Here is a 21,135-nt window from a genome sequence, read left to right as displayed (position 1 = left end):
ATCATATTCACAGGTTTCTCCCTATAGGTCATGGAGGGCAGTGATTTTGGAATTCTTCCATATATTTACATAGTTTTAATAACCTGATTGTGGAATTTCATACACAATGGTAATGAATTCTACATGGACATTATCCAGCTTTGAAAAATACGAACAAATTTTCCATTTGTGTTGTTTTTAGGTAGAATTCCCTTTTAGGATGTTTGAAAGTGACACTCAAAACAAGTGTCAGGTTCACTTTTAGCATTTTGTTTAACTTATCACACAAAACCAACCTCAATATTTGCATATTGTCTTTCTTTACCAGGTTTATAAGGATGTGCAGCTGTTTCTAAGAGAATGTTTAGAATTTGTCCAGATTCTGTCACATAGTGATTGCTGGGTACTTCCAGTCAGGTGCCAATACAGCATTAAATATTTTGAAATGTATAAAGGGTCCTCTGAGCCTGAAGAAATAGTTCACTTCCAAGTTACACTGCTATTATAAGCAGTGCATTGGATATCACTGTGCAAAATACCTTGTTCATAATGTCACTTAAAAGAATTCAGTCTGTTAGTACAAATAGAGTAGACCAAGGATCAGGGAAGAGAACTGAGGTGTGTTTAAGACATAAAAAGTCTTACACAAGTTTGAAACAATCTCCAAACAAGCAGAAGCTAGGATGGAGAGGCTTTCTCCCTAAGCCAAGTGGTGTTTTCTACACTCACAGAAGTGAAAGCTCTGGGGCACTTGGCAGGACTGTGTGTCTGGCTATCCTGGAAGGTTTGCATATGTTAAGGGCAACATTCCATCTGTATGGGCTTGTGGCAAACTTCAGACTATGAGTAATGAATGACTTCTCAGTTTTCTTAACATAGAGTTTGTGTGTTTCTGAGATGTCTTGGTGCCAAATGGTGCAAGGAAGCCAGATTTGGAACCACAAGCCCTTCTCCACTCTGTAGAGGCAGCTCAGCTGTGTCGGAACAGCAGCAATCATCTGAGAAAATCGGTGAAGCTGCAGACCAATACATGTGGGCACATACCACGCTGACTTTCCTGAAAGTTTATGAAATAGGAATTTTATGAATGGAAGCCTATACTTGTTTATTAGGGAAAAATTTACAGAACATACAGACCAAAAACATTGACCAAATGAAACGTTTATGAATTGAAGTCTATAGCTGTTTAGTAAGGAAACATTCATAGAACATACAGACCAAAGTATTGTGCCAGAGCTCTAAATAAACTTCCTGGAAGCTTCTAAAATTTTACATAGTAGGGTTGTATTTTAACTTAAAAAACTTGAAAAGCAATATAAGTGTATTTTTAAAAATCTGGGAATTATTCACAATAGCAGCCCCTCACCAATACTTCCTAACCACCTTCCCTGGTTTTCTTTCATAACATCTTCACCATCTTGTTTTACACTGTAGCATCCCTTGCAAAAAAGTAAACTCTACAAACGCTTTTGGGGTTCTTTTTGTTTACTGTCGTACCCTGAAATATGGAGAAGCGCTAAATATTTATTGAAATAATAGTGGTTGTGGGAAAGGTAGCAATTACTTGTAATCCCATCACTCAGGATCACCACTGACATTTGCGGTTCCTTCCTCTGGTCAGGGGAGGGACGTTCGTTTTCGTGATTGGCTGGACCTTCCTTTTAAACAGTGTTCAAAGCTGCTCTGATTGGCTGTACAGTAGCCTGTCACGTGGGAGAATTTACACACGGAGTCCTTAGGTCGCAGCCTAGTACCTGGCGCTGTCGGGGGCTGCAGCTCCGTTTACCTTTCCTCCTTATTCCCGCTTCCAGAGCCCTCGCTAGATTTCTACGTCATCACGCTGGGACGTAGATACCTCGGGCGCGTGACGTCATGACGCAGAGCCTAGCAACAGCGCAGGCTCCGGGCCGAGTCCGTTATGGCTGCTGCTGCTGCCCTGGGAAGGATGAGGGAGTCCATGCAAGCAAAGCTGTTGTCGGGTCCGGGTATTCAGGCCCCTGGCGGGCTGGCGCGGCCGCTGATCCTGGCGCTCCTGCTTGCGTCCGCCATGTCCAATGGTAAAGGGGGCGCGGCTGCAGGACGGGCGCGAGAAGGCGGCGAGGGGCCTGGCGCTGGTCTGGGGACAGGCCGGAGCAGCGAGAGGGGCGCTCCTGAGGGTCCATAGCAGTCGGGTCCTGGCTGTGGCAGAGTCTCTGCGGGCCCGAGGAGGGTATCGGAATGGTGTGGGAAGAGATCCTGGATCGTGGGGTCTCCCCGAGAAGTGGGGTTGAGAGATGCCTGGAGCGGTGTAGATGGGCGGGGACCAGGGAGTGGTATGGGGGTCCAGAGAGTCACAAGGAATGGCGGTCAGAGAGTCTCCAAAGTTCTTTGGGATGGGAGGAGGGTTTCGAAGAGGAGACAGGGCTGAAGCGATGGCCAGGTTAGGGGGTTTGGTGTCTAGAGAGGGCCTCGAAGCGGGGGCACAGGCAGAGCCAAGGAAGGTTTTCCCCCCGCAGTGACTGGACTGAGCTGAGGTAATATTTCAGGGCGAAATAGCTGTTTTGGGGTTCCCGGGCATCGTTGAGGCCTAGGAGGATCTGGTGCCAAAGTACTGGGGCGTTGGGCTCCTGAGGAGCCTGAGGGGAGAGGAGTTTATGAACAAAGAAGGTTCTTTGTAAAATAGTACCTCTCCTCTGTGTCCAGGGCTAACCAGGACAACTGCTTCCTCATCGTAATGGAACTGTATGATTTGATTAAGAAAGGATTTCTTTTCCTGCAAATGTTACCTTGTAAATCAAGACATTGAAGTTTTTTTTTTTGTTTTTGGCGGTGCTGAGGTTTGAACTCAGAGCCTTCCCCTTGAGCCACTCCACCAACCCTTTTTTGTGGTGGGTTTTTTTCGAGATAGGGGGCTCGTGAACTATTTGCCGGGGCTGGCTTTGAACCGCGATCCTCCTGATCTCTGCCTCCTGCATAGCTAGGATTACAGATTTCAGCCATTGGCGCCCGGCAACATTGGAGTCTTTATTGAAAAATGAAGAAATCTGTAAGCCAGGACCTGAAACTTAGTGGAAAAAATCCACCGATAATAATTTATAATGATTAAGCAGTATCTTGGTCTCAGTAGTCCCATTTTGCTTTCAGTCCAAGACAGAATTCTTCTCTCCTAAAGTCTTTGTGGAGTTTTCAGATGAAAAGTAGTGTGAACTAGGATCGTTTCCTTCCTTGCCAACAGGGGATGTCCGGCCATAACATTACTGCAGTTCTGTGGGTACACACTTTTTCCTTAGCGACAGTAGGCAGGGTAACCAGCTGCCCTCCCCAAAGGGTTTGCAAGTCTGTGGGGAAGGACTTCGGTCCATTTTCGCAAGTTCCTTTGATCATTAGTAGAATGTAATGAGGACCTCCCTGGTTGCAGATATTCCTGTTTCTAAAGAAGTTGAGTAGCATAATTGTCTTATCATTTAATCATCTAAGAAAAAGTGATATAGAAATATTTATATTTCCTGCTGGAATGCTTAAGAAATATAGTTTGAGGAGATGTATATCTGGGAACTAGTTTTAGGAATGTGTTTTTCTCCAGGAGACGATTGAAAATCTTGTGTTGCAGGGGGAGGAGGATGTGTGAGGGAGAGTGGAGTTCTGAGGTGTGTTAAGGAGGATTAAGGTTTTTACTTGTTAGGGCTCCTAAGTATTGCTTCAACTATATTTGGACGTCTTAGGGCTTTTTAATTAAGTCCTTACAGATACCCCCAACAAAATGAAAATGTCTGTGCTTTTCATTTTCTGTCCCTTTTTCATAGGGGAGTCGCTCCACTGCAGCAGTGTAGCATTTGTAAAGCTTGGTGTAATATAAGTATTTTTAGTAAGCATGCCTTATGGTGCAATAATTTCAAAGTAATCATTCTTGTAATAAAATTAAAATCTAGCATGTGTTGAGTTCAAAATCTCAACTAAGTGTAGAAAGAAAGTTACCAGAATATGGTAATAATATGGTAAAGAAATCTGTTTTAGGTTTCTTAAAATTTCATTTCTTGAGTGTATTCTTGGCTGTTCATAGAACTTTTTTTATTTTTTTTGAGATGAGTGTTGTAGTCCAGGTGTCCTCAAACTCAAAATCCTCCTGCCTCAGAATTTTTATGTATCTTCTATGTTTTTGTTTTGACAGAGTCTAAAAAAATTAACACAGCATTTTGGATCATCAAATGGTCAAGACTTGTGTCATTTTAAAAGTGCCTGACTCTCTACTTTGCCAGGTCATTAAATTTAACATGTGATACATTTTAATTTTAAAGGTAGTATTTCTCAAAGCAGTGTGTGAATAAGTTCTGAGGGTCTCTGCAAGAAGTGCCAAGATAGTTTTACTTTATGGGATTTTTTAAAGGAACCAATAGAAGAAGAGAATTAAATTTAAAGTGTTTTAGCTGGGCACTGGTGGCTCATGCTTGTAATCCTGGCTACTCAGGATGCAGAGATCAGGAGGATCACCTGCAAATAGTTCCTGAGACACTGTCTCGAAAATACCCAACACAGGGCTGGTGGAATGGCTCAAGTGGTAAGAGTGCCTTTCTAACCAGCATGAGGTCCTGAGTTCAAACCCCAGTGCTGCCAAAACAAATAAAATAAATAAATTAAAAATTTAAGAAAAAGAGAAAATACCCAGCAAAATAAAGGGCTGGCGGAGTGGCTCAAGTGGTAGAGTGCCTGTATAGCAAATATGAAGCTCTGAGTTCAAACCCCAGTACCACCAAAAAAATTTTTTTAAAGAGTTTTATTTTTAAAATGTTATTTGAATTAGAGAGATAATACCAATTAGGAAAGGGTAGAGTGGAAGATTTATAAATCTAAAGTAATATCTATGTGAAGTTTGGCAATTAAATCCACAAAGTCAGAGTTGTCACTTGATTGTTCTGAATATTCTCTGCGTTCTGACTGGATCACCTGTTCTGAGTTGAGGGAGAGGAGGTCAGTCTATTTTATATCTAATGTTTCAGATGAATTCTTATTTTCCTGTGCTGTATTTTTGTATTATGTTCTTAAGTTTTTATTTCTTGAACGATTTATGTACTATTCCTACTTGATGGTAGAAATTGAAGTTAAAACAATGAATAGGGTCACACGGTTGTATTCTTAGAAGAATAATTGGGGTTTTGCCTGACTGAGGTCATGGGAATGGCCTTTAAGGAGATGCGGTAGGTATGGACATGCTACTTGGGATGCTATGTGGGATTTGTGATAAAAATTAGGTTGAGAGGTTTTTAGTGAATGCTTGTTTATTGAATGGCTGCTTTCTCTTAAGTAGGTGATAGATACAGAGCATTTAGGGAGATTAGTAAGTGATAATGACAGTGAGGACATGGGGACCAGGTCATGTAGGGTTGTGTAGCCTATTATAAAGACTGGCTTTTGAGAGAAAGGGGGAGTCTTAGGAGGGTTTTAAGTGGAGGAGTGACCTCATCTGATTTAAGTTTTTACAAGGTGACTCTGCCTGCTGTATTGAATGTAGACAGTAGGGGTTGGGGGAAAGCAGAGAGATCAGTTAGGAAGCTATTGTGATAATCCAGGTGAGGTTATAGTGGCTTGGACTAGACAGTAACTGTGAAGACTTGAAAGTCTTCAAATTCACTTATGAATGTTTTTCCTACTACTGAATTTTACCAGACCTTTATTTGTTATTCTATTCTTATTGTATTGGGGGAATATTGCGAAATTTACAAAAGTTATTACAATATATCATAGTTGAATTCACCCCTTCCATCATTGGCTTTTATCTCCCCCTCTCCCCTTCCTGGAGTAGTTTCAACAGGTCTCATTTTTTCATTTTCATAATGAGTACATAATATTTTCACCCTCCTACACCCTTCCTTTTATCCTCCCCCTTCCCACTGGTACCAAGCCCTAGACAGGATCTGTTTAACCTTTGTTCTATATTTTTGAAAAGACATTTTTTTGTGTAAGATAGTTATACATCCTGAGTTCAAACCCTAGCCCCACAAAAACAAAACAAAAGATAATTATACAGGGTGTTTCATTGTGACATTTCCATGTTTAGATGTATTATAATCTGAATTGATTCATCTCCTTTTTCTCCTTTCTACCTTAGTTCCCTTCTTAGGGTGATTTCAACAGGTTTAAAAGTTCTAAGTCCATTCTTTATAGAAAGTACGTCAACCATATTTACCTTCTTAACTTCCTTCTTTTACCCTCTCTCTCCCATTAGTGACTTTTCTTTAGTGTGACCTGTTTTTCATAATATTGCTTATATTTGTATTGGGTCTTATTCCACATATGAGAGAAAATATGTAGCCTTTGGCTTTCTGAACCTGGCTAACTTCACTGAAGATGATGTTCTCCAGTTCTGTCCATTTACCTGCAGACAACAAAATTTCAATCTTCTTTATGGCTGAATAAAATTCCATTGTATGTAAATACTAAAAAGATATGGACCAGTTCACTAATTTGCATGTCATCCTTGTGCAGGGGTCACACTAATCACTGTATTGTTCCAATTTTAGTATATGTGCTGTCAAAGTGAGCGCTCTGCTTGTATTTTAAAGGTAGACTAACAGATTGGATGTAAGGTGTTAAGAAAAATGACAGCATTAAGGTTTTTAATTAACTAGAAAGATGGAGTTGCCATTAATTGAGATGAAGACTGAATGTATTTTTGTTTGTTTTTTGAGTGGACTGTAAAACTCATTTCTTTAAATCAAACTTTTTTGTTTGAGATAATAAATTCACATACAGTTTAAGAAATAATATAGATACCTTCCATACCCTTTGCTCAGTGTTCCCCTGTGGTAACATCTTAAAAAACTATAGTACAATATCACAAGCAGGATGTTGACATTGACATAGTCAAGATATCTACTGGGCATTCTCATTACCATACTTATCCCGGTAAAGCCACACACTTCTTCCCCCTCCCAACCCTCCTGAACTTCTGGCAGCCACAAACTTGTGCTCATTTCTACAGTTTTGTTATTTTGAGAGTTGTATAAATGGAATCATGTGGTGTGTGACTTTTGGGATTGGCCTTTTCACTCAGCATAATTCTCAGGAGATTCCTCTAGGTTGTGACATGTGTTGGTAGTTTGTTCCCATGTGTTGTGGAGTAGCATTTCATGGTGTCCATATGTTGAAAGATGTCTGGGTTGTTTCCAGTTTGGGGATATTAAGAATAAAACTGCTATAAACATTTGTGTACAGATTTCTGTGTGAACATAAATTTTTATTTCTCTGGGATAAATGCCCACGAGTGCAGTTTCTGAGTCATATGATAGTTGCAGTTTAGCTTTTTGAGAAACTGCTAGATTGTTTTCCAGAGTGGCTGTCCTTTTTTACATTCCCATCAGCCACATGTGAATGATCCAGTTTCTCTGCATCCTTGCTAACATTTGGTGTTGTTATTAAGTTTTATTTTGGTCATTCTGATAGATGTGTAGTGATAGCTCATTGTGGTTTTAATTTCTATTTCCCAAATGGCTGATCTTTCCATGTGTTTATTCGCTCTCTGTATCTTGCTTGGTAAAATGTCTCTTCATGCCTTTTGTCCATGTTCTAATAGAATTGTTTCTTTTTAACTTCTGAGTTTTGAGAGGTCTTTATTCTAAAAACCGGTCCTTTATTGGGTATGGAAATGGCAAGTATTTTTCCCCTTTTTTTAGGTTTTTTTTTTTTAATCTTCCTAGGAGGGTCTTTCACAGTGCTTAAGTTTTTAATTTTGAAGAACCCCTGTTATCAAATTTTTTTTTCCTTTTATGTATTGTGCTTTTGGTAAAGTTTAAGAATTCTTTTCCTAGCCCTAAATTTCAAAGATTTTTTTCCTGTGTTGTTTTTCTAAGTGTTTTATACTTTTATATTTTAAATTTAAATATATGATTTATTTTTAGTTCTTTTTTTTTTTTTTTTTTGGTGGTGCTTAGGTTTGAACTCGAGGTTTCATGCTTGCTAGGCAGGCACTGTACCATTTGAGCCACTGCACCAGCCCTTAGTTCATCTTTGTATTAAGTGGGAAACAGGTTGAAATTCATCTGGCCTGTTAATATGATGGATTACATTGATTTTTTTTTTTTTTTTTGGCAGTACTGGTGTTTGAACTCAAGGCCTCATGCTTGCTAGGTAGGCATTCTAGCACTTGAGCCACTCCGCCAGCCCTTTTTTGTGTTGGGTTTTTTCAAGATAGGGTCTCATGAACTATTTAATTGGACTGGCCTCTAACCATGATACTCTTGATCTCTGCCTTCTAAGTAAGTTAGGATTACAGGTATGAGCCACTAGGGCCCAACATATCAATTGATTAAAAGTATTGAAACAATCCTGCAGTTCTAGAATAAACCTCATTTTTTCTGGTATTAAAATTTTTTTTTTTTGTATGTGTTGCTGGTGATTGAACCCAGAAGCTTCATGCATTCTAAGTATGCACTCTACCACTGGGTTACATTCTCAACTCCTCTAGTTGTTTCTTATTGTGTCAGTCAGCTTTGTGTTACTTGAATTAAATAGCTGAGTCAATTAATTATAAGGAATAAAGGTTTATTTTGATTGTTCATTTTGGAGGTTCCAGTCCAAGATCATTTGGCCTCTTAATTAGCTAGGAAACAGAGAGAGAGAGAGAGAGAGAGAGAGAGAGAGAGAGAGAGAGATGGGGGGAAAGAGGAGGAAAGGGACAGAAAGAGGGCACGGCAAGGAGGGTGTGGCAGACACACACACCAGGATCTTAAAATTTCCTTCAAGTGCATGCCCCCAGTGATCTGAGAATCTCCCACACCTCCCAAAGGTTCTACAGCTTCTCAGTAACACCACTTGTGTAACCAAGCCTTTAACATATGAGCAGGGGGAAGACATTCAACATCCAAATTACAGAGACAAGGGCTCTGTAAGATAGCTCAGGCTGACCTGGAACTTGAGATTCTATTGCCACAGCCTTCCAAGTGCCTGGATTACAGGCATGCTCCCCCGTGTATGACTTTGTTGAGGACTTTCGTATGTATTGTATATTCATGGGAGATAGCTTCAGTTTTGGTATTAGGGTAATAGCACTAGCTTTATAAAATAAATGAGAAAATGTTATCTCTTCTTTTGTTCCCTGGAAGAGATTGTATAAATTAGTATTATATCTGGGTCTGGAGATTTTTTTTTGGGAGTTTGGAAGTTAAGTAGTCCATTCCCTTAATAGTTAGAGGGCTATTCATATGATATATTTCATATTGGATAAGTTGTGGTTGTTTGTGTTTTTCAAGAAGTTTGTTCATCTGAGTTGTCAGATTTAGGACTGTAGGGTTGTTTGTGGTATTTCCTTATTCTCCATTTTATGTCTGCAGGGTCTATAGTAGTGTACCCTGTTTAATCTCAGATATTGGTGTTTTATATCTTTTTCTTTTTATCATTCTTGCTAGAGATTTACGAGTTTTGTTGATGTTTTCTTTTTGTTGTTGTTTTTTAGGCAGGGTCTCACTATATAGTCCAAGCTGGCCTCAAACTTGTTATATAGTTCAGGCTGGCCTCAAACTTTCCATTTTCCTGTCTCAGCCTCCAAAGTGCTGGGATTACAGGTGTGCCACCCTGTCCTGCTTTAAGTCAGCCATTATGTTTTTAACTTTTCATATGCGCTTTTTCCTTTCTTTCCAGTCTAATGAATGCTAGGTTTTTTGTTACTGCCTTCATGTTTCTCAGTCTCTGTTCATTTTTTTTCTATCTGAGCTCACCTTGTTCAGATTGGGTAATTTCTATTGTTCTGTCTTCCAGATCACTGATTCTTTCCTCTGACCCCTTCCTTTCTGTTCTTAAGCCTATCTATAGAGCCTTTTACTTTATTTATAATTTTTTACTTTTATTTTTTTATAGTGAAAATGATAGTAGAGTTTGTTGGGAATGAAATTTGGTATAACATGATAAAGGTAGGGGTAAAAGGGAGAAACATTTGCTGCTGCACATGTAGGAAATGGGAGTAAAAACTCTAAAAATTGTTATTATTTTGTGGTTCTGGGGATTAAACCCTGGACATTGTGCAGACTAGGCAAGTGATTTATCACTGAGCCGTACCCCCAGCCTATGAGCCTTTTATTTAATTGTACTTTTTTAGTTCTAAAATACCCATTTGGTTCTTTGTATCTTTCAGTGTTTCAGGACCTTTCTGTTTTTCATTTATTTCAAGTTGTTTTGTTGAAGCATTTTTTTGTGATGTCTGCTTTAAAATCTTTTAAGGGTAACTATTATCTAGGTCATCTCAGTGTTGACATTGATTGCCTTTTTCATTTAGTTTGAGATCTTCCTGGTTATTAGTATGGCAGGTGATTTTTGTTTGAAATCTGGGACATTTTTGTACAATATTATGAGATTCTAGTCTTACTCAACTTTTAGCTGATTTTTTTTTTTATGACACTGCTGTGGAATACCCCATTACTGGCATGTAGGGTAGAAATCTAGGTTCTCCACTTGAGCTCTGTTGACACTAAAGGGGGGTGGTCTCCTTGTCTGTACTGTCCTGTGATGGGAGTGACCTTGTTATTGCTTATTGATGATTAAAGTTTTGACTTCTGCACCTGGCCTCCTCTAACACTGTCTCACTGAGGGGAAGAAAGGGTACTTTGTTACTTGTGGGTGGGGTGAAAGTTTGTACTCCCCACATGGCCTCTACTGACACCATGGGGAAGAGGGGTTCTTGTTACTGGGTGGCGGGGAAGAAAGTCTTGCCTCCTTTCTAGAGCAGGGTTGGACACCTCATTATAACCTGGTGAGGATGGAAATCTAGGCTTCCTGCTCAGCCTTTGCTGGTGTGAGGGTAGGTTTTCCTGTGATGTTTGCTGGAGAAGAGGGGCATTACCTGCAAGTTTTCTTTCTTGCTAGGCTGTCTCTCTCTTGATCTTTAGGCTACAGGTAGCAGCCTTTTGGGGTACCTTTCTTTGTCTATATCCCTTTGTGCTTCCAGGTTGCTTGCTTCTTCAGCTCCCAAGTCTGCAATACATGAAGTAAAAGGAAAACCCATGTGTATGAGTCAGCATTCCATCTTTGTAACAAATACTTGTGGTAATGAACTTAGACAGACAAAAGGTTTATTTTGGCTCACAGTTTTAACATTTTAGTCCATGATCGGTTGGCCCTGTTGCTTTGGGCCTGTGGCAGCACATTATGGTGGGAGTCTATAGTGAAGCAAAGCTGCTTACCTCATGACTGGGAAGTTAAGAGAGGGGTTGGAGGAGGAAGTGAGGAGGCTGCCACAGTCCCCTTTGAGGGCAGGCCCCTAGTGACCCAAAGACTTCTCATTAGGCCTCACATCTTTTTTTTTTTTTTTAATTTTTTATTATTTTTATTTCTTTTATACATATGTGCATACAATGTTTGGGTCATTTCTCCCCCCTTCCCCCACCCCCTCCCTTTCCTCCGCCCCTTTCCTCTCCCTCCCTACCCCCTCGCTACCAGGCAGAAACTATTTTGCCCTTATCTCTAGTTTTGTTGTAGAGAGAGTATAAGCAATAATAGGAAGGACCAAGGGTTTTTGCTAGTTGAGATAAGGATAGCTATACAGGGAGTTGACTTGCATTAATTTCCTGTGCTTATGTGTTACCTTCTAGGTTAATTCTTCTTGATCTAACCTTTTCTCTAGTTCCTGGTCACCTCAGTTGCTTTAAAGTTTCTGCATTAGTTCCTTTGCATTGAGGACATCAAATGCTATCTTGTTTTTTTTTTGGGGGGTTTCTTGCCTATCCTTATACCTCCCTTGTGTACTCTCACCTCATCATGTGATCAAAGTCCAACCCCCTTGTTGTGTTTGCCCTTGATCTAAAGTCTGCATATGAAGGAGAACATACGAATTTTGGTCTTCTGGGCCTGGCTAACCTCACTTAGAATGATGTTCTCCAGTTCCATCCATTTACCTGCAAATGATAAGATTTCATTCTTCTTCATGACTGAGTAGTATTCCATTCTGTATAAATAACCCATTTTCTTAATCCATTCATCAATAGGCCTCACATCTTAATGTGTCCACCATTTCTCTATAGTGCAGGGCACTATGCCTTGGGGTAAGGCAGTCCAGATTCAAACCATAGCACCAGGGAAGTTGCCACCATGTCATTTCTCAGGTTCTGAGGTCTCTTACCTGTTCTACCATGTTCTCTCCACCTTTCAGAGTCTTCTTACATCATTACTCTATAGAATGTCCAGAGTTTTTAGTTGGGTAAATAGAGAAAAATACATCTGTCTCCTTGGAAGCCAGTGAGAATTCATTTTAAACAAGTTAATTTGAATGTCAGACATCCGAGAGGAGATGTCAGATAGGTCGTTGGATGAGTCTAGAGTTCTGGTGGCTTTATTTTTCTCATAGAAGTTAGGGAATATTGTCCTCAATTGCAATCGAGGGTAACAGGGAAGGTGTTGGAAATTTGAGGAGAGAGGAAGGTAAATGGACCAGGAAAATGCAGTATAATTTCTAAGAGTTCGGCGAGTTTAAAATAAAAACAGTGGCGGTTATATATTTATTTTCAGCCATGGTCAGCTACTTGGTACACTTAAGGAGTAGTCAGAAAGCTTGATTTAAGTAGGGTAGATGTAGCTTTGTCAAATGAATGGGACAAAGTGTATGAGAGGGAAGAGAAGTCAATGTGGATATGTTAAGAGAGGGATTATTATGGCTGCCCCCAGAGTTGGATCTTGGTAAAGAGAGAAGAGAATGGATTGGCAGGGTTTGGTGGTGGCCAGGAGGGGCTGAAAAGGTGGTAGGATTAGAGGGTTATAGGTCTTGATGAACTGGAAGGATAGGAGATCATGACAGCAAGTAGGATGCATGAATTTGAGAGTATGGTAGAGTTAAGATAATAGATAACAACCGTAGGTGAGAGGCTAAGGTAAGGGGGTGGGCTAGATTATCAGAAAAGAGGAAGTCAAGGATTTTTAAATCACGACAAGAGTGTTTGTCTTGGATTAGAGTCAGGAACTAAAGTCTTTAAGAATTAGGGGACATGACCCAGAGTTGGTGGAGGAAAATTCATGGGCGATAGCTGAAGCTATCCGCACTTATGGAGAGGGTGTGACAGCTATCCGCACTTATGGAGAGGGTGTGAGGAGAAGCGCTGGCTGCCACTCCTCCAGACTCTGGTGCAAGAGTGTGAGAGAAAAACCAGCTGTTAAGTGAAAGGGCTAGAGGGTAGTGTGTCTTCTTTCTTGGAGAAGGTTGAGAAAAGAGATCTGCTGAGAACAGAATTGTAGAGGGCTTGTTCTCTTTAGAAATTATAGGATTATCCAAAAAGTCAGACATTGAAAGACCGCTCTTTTAAAAGTCAAGTTTAGTTAGTTGGCTCCCAGTTACTTTAATTTTTTAATTTCATTAAAAATTTTTTTTTTCTACTTGTTGGGATGAAAATGAAATGTACCAGAGAAATAGTAATGTGTAAGTGCCTGAATCATAACTAAGTTGAAATGATAAATATAAAATTAATTTTTTTAGAAATCCCTGTTAATAGTCTTCTGTATAATGTACTCTATTGAAGGTCCTGTTTATTTTTCTTCCAGTTAAAAATTTCAAGGAACCTAATTATTGAGAATGTTTTAAGAGAGGTTTACTTTTTTTTTTTTTGACAGTACTGTAGTTTGAACTCCAGGCCTGTGCTTGCTAGACAGATGCTCTACTACTTGGGCCATGCGTCCAGCCCTTACTTTTTAAAAATTTTTTATTTTTTTTACAGTGCTAGTGATTGAACCCAGGGCCTCACATACATTAGGCAATCCCTTTACCACTGAGCTACATCCCCAGCCCTACTATCTTTTTCTTTCTTTCTTTTTTGGTGGGGGGGCAATACTGGAGTTTGAACTCAGGGCTCCACATTTGCTATGCAGGTGCTTTACTGTTTGAACCATGCCTTAAGCCTTTTTGCTTTGGTTATTTTGGAGATAGTGCCTTGTTTTTTGCACAGGCTGGCCTGGATCATGATCTTGTTTGTTTTCTACTGTAACTGGGATGATAGGTGTACAGTACCATACCCAGCTTTTTTTGGTTAAGATATGGGGTCTCACAAACTTTTTTTGTCTGAGTTGCTCTGAAACTGTGATCCCCTTAATCTCAGCCTCCTTTGTAGCTGGGATGACAGTTGAATGACAGTGCATCCAGCCATTGGTTGAAATGGGGTGGGGGAATGGTGGTGTCTCATGAACTTGCTTGGGGTGGCCTTGAACTAAGGTCCTTCTGATCTCAGCTTCCCAAGGAGCAAAGATTATAGTTGTGAGCCACTGTGCGGCACCCAGCCTTACTATCTTCTTAAAAAATTGAGTAAATTATTTCTTCTGAGTGTCTATTCAGCCCGAGACCAGCTATTTCTTTTTTCTAGATGAAATAGATGTCAGCTGTAATATATAAATGAGAATGTATTCACATAAACAGAGAGTTGTTTGTGAATGGACATGTTTGTGAAGGGCCTTGTATGGTCTGGTTTAATCTCACCCTATAAAATACTTTACTTTGTTTTGATGGCTTTTAAATATTATCTGAGTGTATTTAGATCCCACATGACAGGTTTTTGTTTTTAAAGCATAATAGATGTCTTTGAGGTTTTTCAACAGATGCTATTCAATTATGAATTAGAAACACTGTTCAATTTCAACAAGAATTCATCTGTTAAGTTTTCTTTGTCCATTCTTTTTGATATTTAGAGGTACTTATGTAAATAACTTTAGCCAGGTGCCAGTGGCTTATTCCTGTAATTGTAGCTACTCAGAGATCAGGAGGTTGGGGTTCAAAGCCAGCCTGGACAAATAGTTCGAGAGACCCAATCTCGAAAAAACCCATCACAAAAAAAGGGGTGGTGGAGTGGCTCAAGGTGTAGGCTCTGAGTTCAAACCCCAGTACCACAAATAATAATAATAATATTATTATTATACTTTTACTTTAGTAAACCATGCCGTGTACATAGCAGCATAGGGAAATAAGAATTTGTATGTATTTGATGTCATTTTCCACACCTAGATCGCCTTTCCCAGTCTTTAAATTAGTCTAGTTGTCATTTAGCTTTCAAGTTCCAGTTCCTGATTCTTGTCCTTTAGGACTTTTCGTTTTCTTCTTTCAATGGATTCTATTTTTCTTCTTTTTGAATTTGGAAGAGGGAATCTTTTGGTTCAAGTGTCACAGAGAAATTGTGTCTACAATTTGCTTATAGCGTCTCTTAAATTTGTTATGCAGGGTTGAAAGTATTTAGGTCCATATTCCATGTCTTTTTCTCACTTACTTGAGGTGGGATTAGCTACCTCTCTTTCTTCTGTTCTGCGGATGGGTAGATCCTGAGCAAAGATGATGAAGTTCAGTCCCTTTGTTAAAGGAAGACAGTGGGGATGGTTAAGTGCTGTGTGTAGACTTTGTCCTTGTGACCTAGAGTCAGACCCCACTCTTTTCTTTCAACGGCAGGCTGTACCACAGTCCCTTATGCTGTTTTCGTTGTTACTATCTGGCAAAGCAGTTGTTATCTGTGATCCCAGTGCTGAAGAGATGAGAAGAAACTGATGGCTATTAAGAGTTTTAACTCGTTTTCAAGAGAAAGTTATAGCAAATTAGCAGAGAGAAATGTGAAGTAAAAATTTTAGGTAAATAAGCTTTTTGTTTAGTGGAGATGAAGCTGGAGATTTCAGTATAATATCTTTGTTTATTTCATTTATACCAGAAACAGATCCACCGGGCCAAACTGTACGCAACCCAGATGTTTTTCCTTCAAATATGAATGCTTTAACACATGAAAAACAAACCAAATCTCCTATTCCCCCAATCACTACCACTCTCCCTCCCCCAACTAGTACAGAGAAAAGCGGAGGAGCATCTGTGGCTCCCCCTCCCTCAACCACCACCTCTGTGTCCCAAGAGGAGGCTGATAACAACGATGAAGATCCAAGCATAGAAGAGGAAGATCTTCTTACACTGAATAGCTCTCCATCCACTGCCAAAGACACTCTGGACAATGGAGATTATGGAGAACCCGACTACGACTGGACCGCCAGCCCCAGGGATGATGAGCCTGCTGAGCCGTTGGAAGAAAACGGGGGTTACATGGGAATTGAGCAGTCAGTGAGATCTTTCAAGGGCCCATCCTCGAATATAGAAGAGGAAGACAGCCATTTCTTTTTCCATCTTATTATTTTTGCTTTTTGTATTGCTGTTGTTTATGTAATGTACCACAACAAAAGGAAGGTAAGTTTGGGATTTTTCAGCCCTTCTATTTACACTTTTTTATTTCAGTCATATTTTCTACATATACTTTTTTAGTTAAGTTTAGACAAGATCGGGCATGTTCAGGGTGGTATGGCCGTAGACTTTAGTTAAGTTTAAAGTGATAGTAAAAGGTTGAGATGTCTGATTCGTTTATAAATCTGTGGTATATATTTTTTTAAAACAAATTGCAAATAGAATGGTTGACTATATGTGCTCCATAAAAAAAGAATCAAGAGTATTTCTTAATGAGCACAACCAAAGCCCAGTGGTTTCATGCATGTGTGTGTTGTTTTTGAGACAAGTCCTTGCTAGTCCCAGGCTGACCTTGACCATCTGACCCACCCCCATATACTGGAATGACAGTGTGTACCATCATGCCTGGCTGCCTGGTGATTTTTTTTTTAAAGAAAAGGTTTTAGCTATTTAGCATTGCTGCTTCACTGGGAATACCTATGGAGCAAGAATGTTAATTAACTATTTTTGTCTTTTAACTTATTAAGCATTGAATCTAGTGATTTTTCAGTAATTTTTTTCTGGTTTTAAAGGTTTTATTTTAGGGAATTTGGAAAGCACAAGCATTTGGAAAAGGAAACTTAAGCTGTGTGTGGTAGCACACAGCTGTAATTCCGTACTCGGGAGGCTGAGGCAGGAGGATCACAAATTCCAGGCCAGCCTGAATCACTTAGTGAGACTCTGTCTCAAAAAAAGAAAAGAAAGAACATTTAAGCTACTACACAAAGGATTATTAACATTTTAGTGTATTTCTGGTCCATAAATAGGTATATAAGTCATACATTTATTTTGTATGTTACAATTTTTAAATGACTGTTCTGCAGTTTTATATCTTGCTTTTTGCCTAACAAATCATAAGCATTTTCCATGACATGAATATTCTTTAAATCATGACTTAATATCTGCATACTTGATTCAGCTATTTTCCTATTGCACATTTAGAAGATTCCAATTTTTGATTCAGAAATAATCTGAGGTGAACATCATTTCTATGCTGGAATTGGTCTGTTGGGTTATATGACGAAAGGAGGCTTAGATAATTCTGGGTAGGTCGTTTAATGTGAAGTTGTATCTCAGCAACACATAGTCCCAGAGCTGAATAATTAAGCATTTCAAAATACTTTAATGGGAGATCAAGCACACAATTTCCTTTTTAATATGTAATACTCAGGAAATCTCAGTTATTGACTTGTAACTTGTCTTGTTATCCCTTGCAAGTCATCTTTCTCTTTGAGGCCTTGATTTTCTTATTGGAAAAACCAAATTTCAATTGTAAAATGCCTTCCAGCTTTGCGAATCAGTGAATCTAATGGAAAACAACAAAGAAACCCTTCGAGTTCCTTTGTCATTACTGATGTATCACTAGCTTTTTAAGTATTGGTAGGCAGACAGAATTTTGAATGTTGGTGATACTGTATCCCAGTGTTTGGTGCTGGGTTGCCTCTATTACCAATTCCTCAGGGACTTGTGAAACAAGTGGGTTCCTAGGCTTCACCTTGGGCTCCGAACTCGGGCCCTGAAGATAGAGCCCAGGAATCAGAGTCTTTAACAAGCAATTGAGTATACACTGACATTTGAGTAGTACTGTCTGGCGGTGTTAACAAGATGAAAGAAAGCAACATAGCCTTTTTGCTGTTGATAGTTAGTTTTTGTGTTTGGGAACCAGTAAAGAGAGAGTGCAACTGTTATAAAAAGTTTTACCATATCCTGTTTTCTCTTTTGTATGACTAATTAATTTTGTTTTATTCCAGATTTTCCTCCTAGTTCAAAGCAGGAAATGGCGTGATGGCCTTTGTTCCAAAACAGTGGAATATCATCGTCTAGACCAGAATGTTAACGAGGCTATGCCTTCTCTGAAGATTACCAATGATTATATTTTTTAAAGCACTGTGATTTGAGTTTGCTTATTATGTAATTTTATTTCCTCAACTTTTTATATGATATTGTGCAGATGTTTGCCACAGGCACCTCTCTTAAGTGAGAGGTGGATCTCTCTTTTGCCTTGGTGCTTTGGAAATTAAATGTCACAAATGAGTGTACAATTTTTTATCTACACTTCTAGAGCTGATTCAGTCAGGTGTCTGAAATGTGAGTTAACCATCACCTTATATTTATACTGTTAATTTTAAAATTTTCCATTTATTGTACTTCTTCTGAAAGTAATGCTACTTTGAAAGATCCCAGACTTGTAACTGAAGTGTAACATATATAGTACTGCTGACTCAGATCTACCCTCTGCCATCCAAACACTATCTTTTAAACACATATTTCTTTGTGGTCACAAACTATAAGTACCAGGATATAATATATGATGATTTGCATTTAAGTAATGTCTTTTCTCTTAAGAAAATTGTTCTGCATATTTTTAGGCTATAAAACACAATGTAAAATAATTATACTGCTTAATCTGACCAAAATTTTAGGTAACACATGAAATGTGTCTAGAGATTCTGGCAAAGAGACTATAATTTGCAGTGAACATAGATAAAATGTTACATAATACCAGTTTTTGGGTTGAATTACTGAATTAATTTAGAGATAGAAACTGGTAAAAAAACTAAACACATGAACAATTACTTTTAGTTAGCAATTGATTGTAGCACAGGTTCCAAGGTTTCAAGCAGTGGGCAGAGTTTAAAATTATATCAGATGTGTTTACTTTGTTTCTTATTGTATAGTAAGTTTCAGTAAATCTTAGAGGACATTATCATTAAGTTATATTGTATCTAGGTCTTTCAAATTAAAATTATATCTGAATGAAGTTTGTTTGTATACAAGAAGGATATATGTATACAATGACCTTCTCATCCCCTGAATTGTTTTCATATTTGTTTGTTTTTTACAGCAATTAGAAATTATTTACTGTATTTCATTTTAGCCTATCTTTCTATTACAAAGAATCGATCACTATGTAAATATGTGATTTGAACCATGGTTGACTTACAAGTGTCACTACAACTTTTTTAGGAAACATTACCTTTCCTATATGTTAAACAAAGCCTGGGCAAGCCAGTGGTCATGTGCTTTGTGTAGGAATGGAAGAAGCAGTGCCATCCATCCTCCCTCTTGGGTGGACAGTTGACTGTCCTAATAAGGAAGGGAAGCACAATGGATATACACCTGAACTGTTTTATTGCAGTAATTTTTTTCATATCTGAAATTGTATTATTTAATATTTTGAATAAAGATTTTAAGAAATAAATGACAAAGATATAAATCCATGCCTTTACAAGTATGTTTTGTGACACTTGGTGATAACAGAGGAGAGTCTTGGTCTGGGAGGAAGTGAGACTGATTAGCTTGCAATCATCCCTCTCAGCCATAGAACTCTGTCTCTAAGGCTTGCCCTGTACGTTTCAAAATCCTTTCTTGGGTTCAGTTTACCTCTGGTTGCTGACATTTATTGATATTGCAGCAAAGTAGGATGGCAAAGAAAAGTCAAGTGGCTACTCAGTGCTCTTTCTAGCATTCTGGGCTTGCTGTTGTCTGGGATACCTAACCTGCAAGATCCCCCTCAGTGAGTCTAGGGCTCTTGGGTATTTTCTGATGGCACAGTCCACCATGCATGTTCCAGTACTGCCATCAAACAGCCTCTGACTTCAGGTGTGCATTGATTGAAGTGCTGCTGGAGTAACAGAGGCACAGGGACCCAAGACCCCCATTTGAACCTCACAACACTGATGGATCCTGCTCATCTCTATATGGTCTCCCTTCTTCCATACTCAATTTCTGGATAGACCAAGAACTCTGCCCAGTGTGTTGGCACTGATAGTTCCAGTCTCTGTGACTTAGCTGAAAAGGCATGTGTTGAAACTTGTAAGGTAGACAGAAATAGATGTTTAGAATTTGTGCTGGAGGTGGGCAGGCATGTCTTGACTGGAGCTTCTTGATTTTAAGCATCATCTTATGAGGGTGAGCATGAGCTTTTTGGTGGAATATGATTAACCCCACAGAGTGACCTTGAGAACAGGATGTGCTGGTTATTCCTCTCCAAACCTCTCAGCATAGCACTGTCCTTGCACTTGTTAGGTCCCTTTAAATTGTTGCTTGATAAAAGTATTTGAGAAATCAGAGGCAGCCCTGACTCTGCACAGGGCTGCATATAGTCTAATACTACTGATGTCCTGGACACACCATGTAGAAGATGAGGGCTGGGATGTAGTGTGTCAGATGTCTGCACACCCACATTCATACATGAAGTGAAAGCCCACACTAACCAAGGTGCCAGGTCCTGACCAGATCAGCTGCTGCCTGTTGAGGTGAAGGTCATGCTTGCACAGTTCTCCCTGCTGTGTGGAGAGAGAGAGAGAGAGAGAGAGAGAGAGAGAGAGAGAGAGAGAGAGAGAGAGAGAGAGTGTGTGTGTGTGTGTGTGTGTGTGTGTGTGTGTGTGTGTCTGCTGTGTGGAGTGTGTGTGTGTGTGTTGGAGCAGGAATGCTGGCCGTACTTCTCTTTGCTCAGTTTGTTTTGGTGCTACAATAGTTTAGGTCTGTCTGGCCCAATCCAGCACAACCTTAGCCAGTATATTATGGGGTGGTGATCTTAAAATAGTTGGATTCTGTTCACCATTGTTTTCACTTGGACATTAAGATGGGAATGCTGGGACAGATTCTGGAAGTAGAGTGGGGGCCATTTCCGATTCACATTTCAATAGCCTAGTGGTGGTGATGACCTGCTGTCTAGGCTGCTTAAGTGATTTAAGGGGTCTGAGTTTGAGTAAGCAGCGAGTACCTCATGAGCTCTAAGTCTACCTGTTTTCCAGCTTCTCAAAGAGTCCTAGAATCATGTTCTACCACTAAGGAGGCCATAGATTAAAAAACCCTTCTTTCCTACTCAGGAATCCTTTCTCCATCTGTTACCCTAATACTTCTGTTCTGAAACGTGTACTTCTTTTAAAACCCCTAAATAGTTTAATTTCTCTGCTGGAACCCCAAAGATGTCATGTTTTAGGAATCCTTGACTTTGTATGCCCTTCTCACAG

General features: G+C 39.4%; 1 protein-coding gene and 1 non-coding gene across 2 annotated transcripts; one reads left to right on the top strand and one right to left on the bottom strand.

The window, feature by feature from the left end:
* The first annotated feature begins 1,828 nt into the window (after positions 1-1,828).
* On the top strand, positions 1,829-19,373 carry C16H5orf15 (chromosome 16 C5orf15 homolog). Its single transcript, XM_020181282.2, has 3 exons — positions 1,829-2,036; positions 15,603-16,123; positions 17,908-19,373. The coding sequence occupies exons 1-3, from the start codon at positions 1,898-1,900 to the stop codon at positions 18,037-18,039; spliced, it is 792 nt and encodes a 263-aa protein (XP_020036871.1). The 5' UTR covers positions 1,829-1,897; the 3' UTR covers positions 18,040-19,373.
* Positions 6,394-6,497, bottom strand: LOC141418286 (U6 spliceosomal RNA). The gene has a single exon (XR_012442969.1). It is a non-coding gene; the product is annotated as a U6 spliceosomal RNA (small nuclear RNA).
* Positions 19,374-21,135: the final 1,762 nt, after the last annotated feature.

The sequence above is a fragment of the Castor canadensis genome, chromosome 16, assembly GCF_047511655.1.
Source record: "Castor canadensis chromosome 16, mCasCan1.hap1v2, whole genome shotgun sequence".
NCBI classification, from domain to species: domain Eukaryota; kingdom Metazoa; phylum Chordata; class Mammalia; order Rodentia; family Castoridae; genus Castor; species Castor canadensis.
Note: the sequence above shows the minus strand (reverse complement) of the source record. Positions and strands in the feature narration are given on the sequence as shown.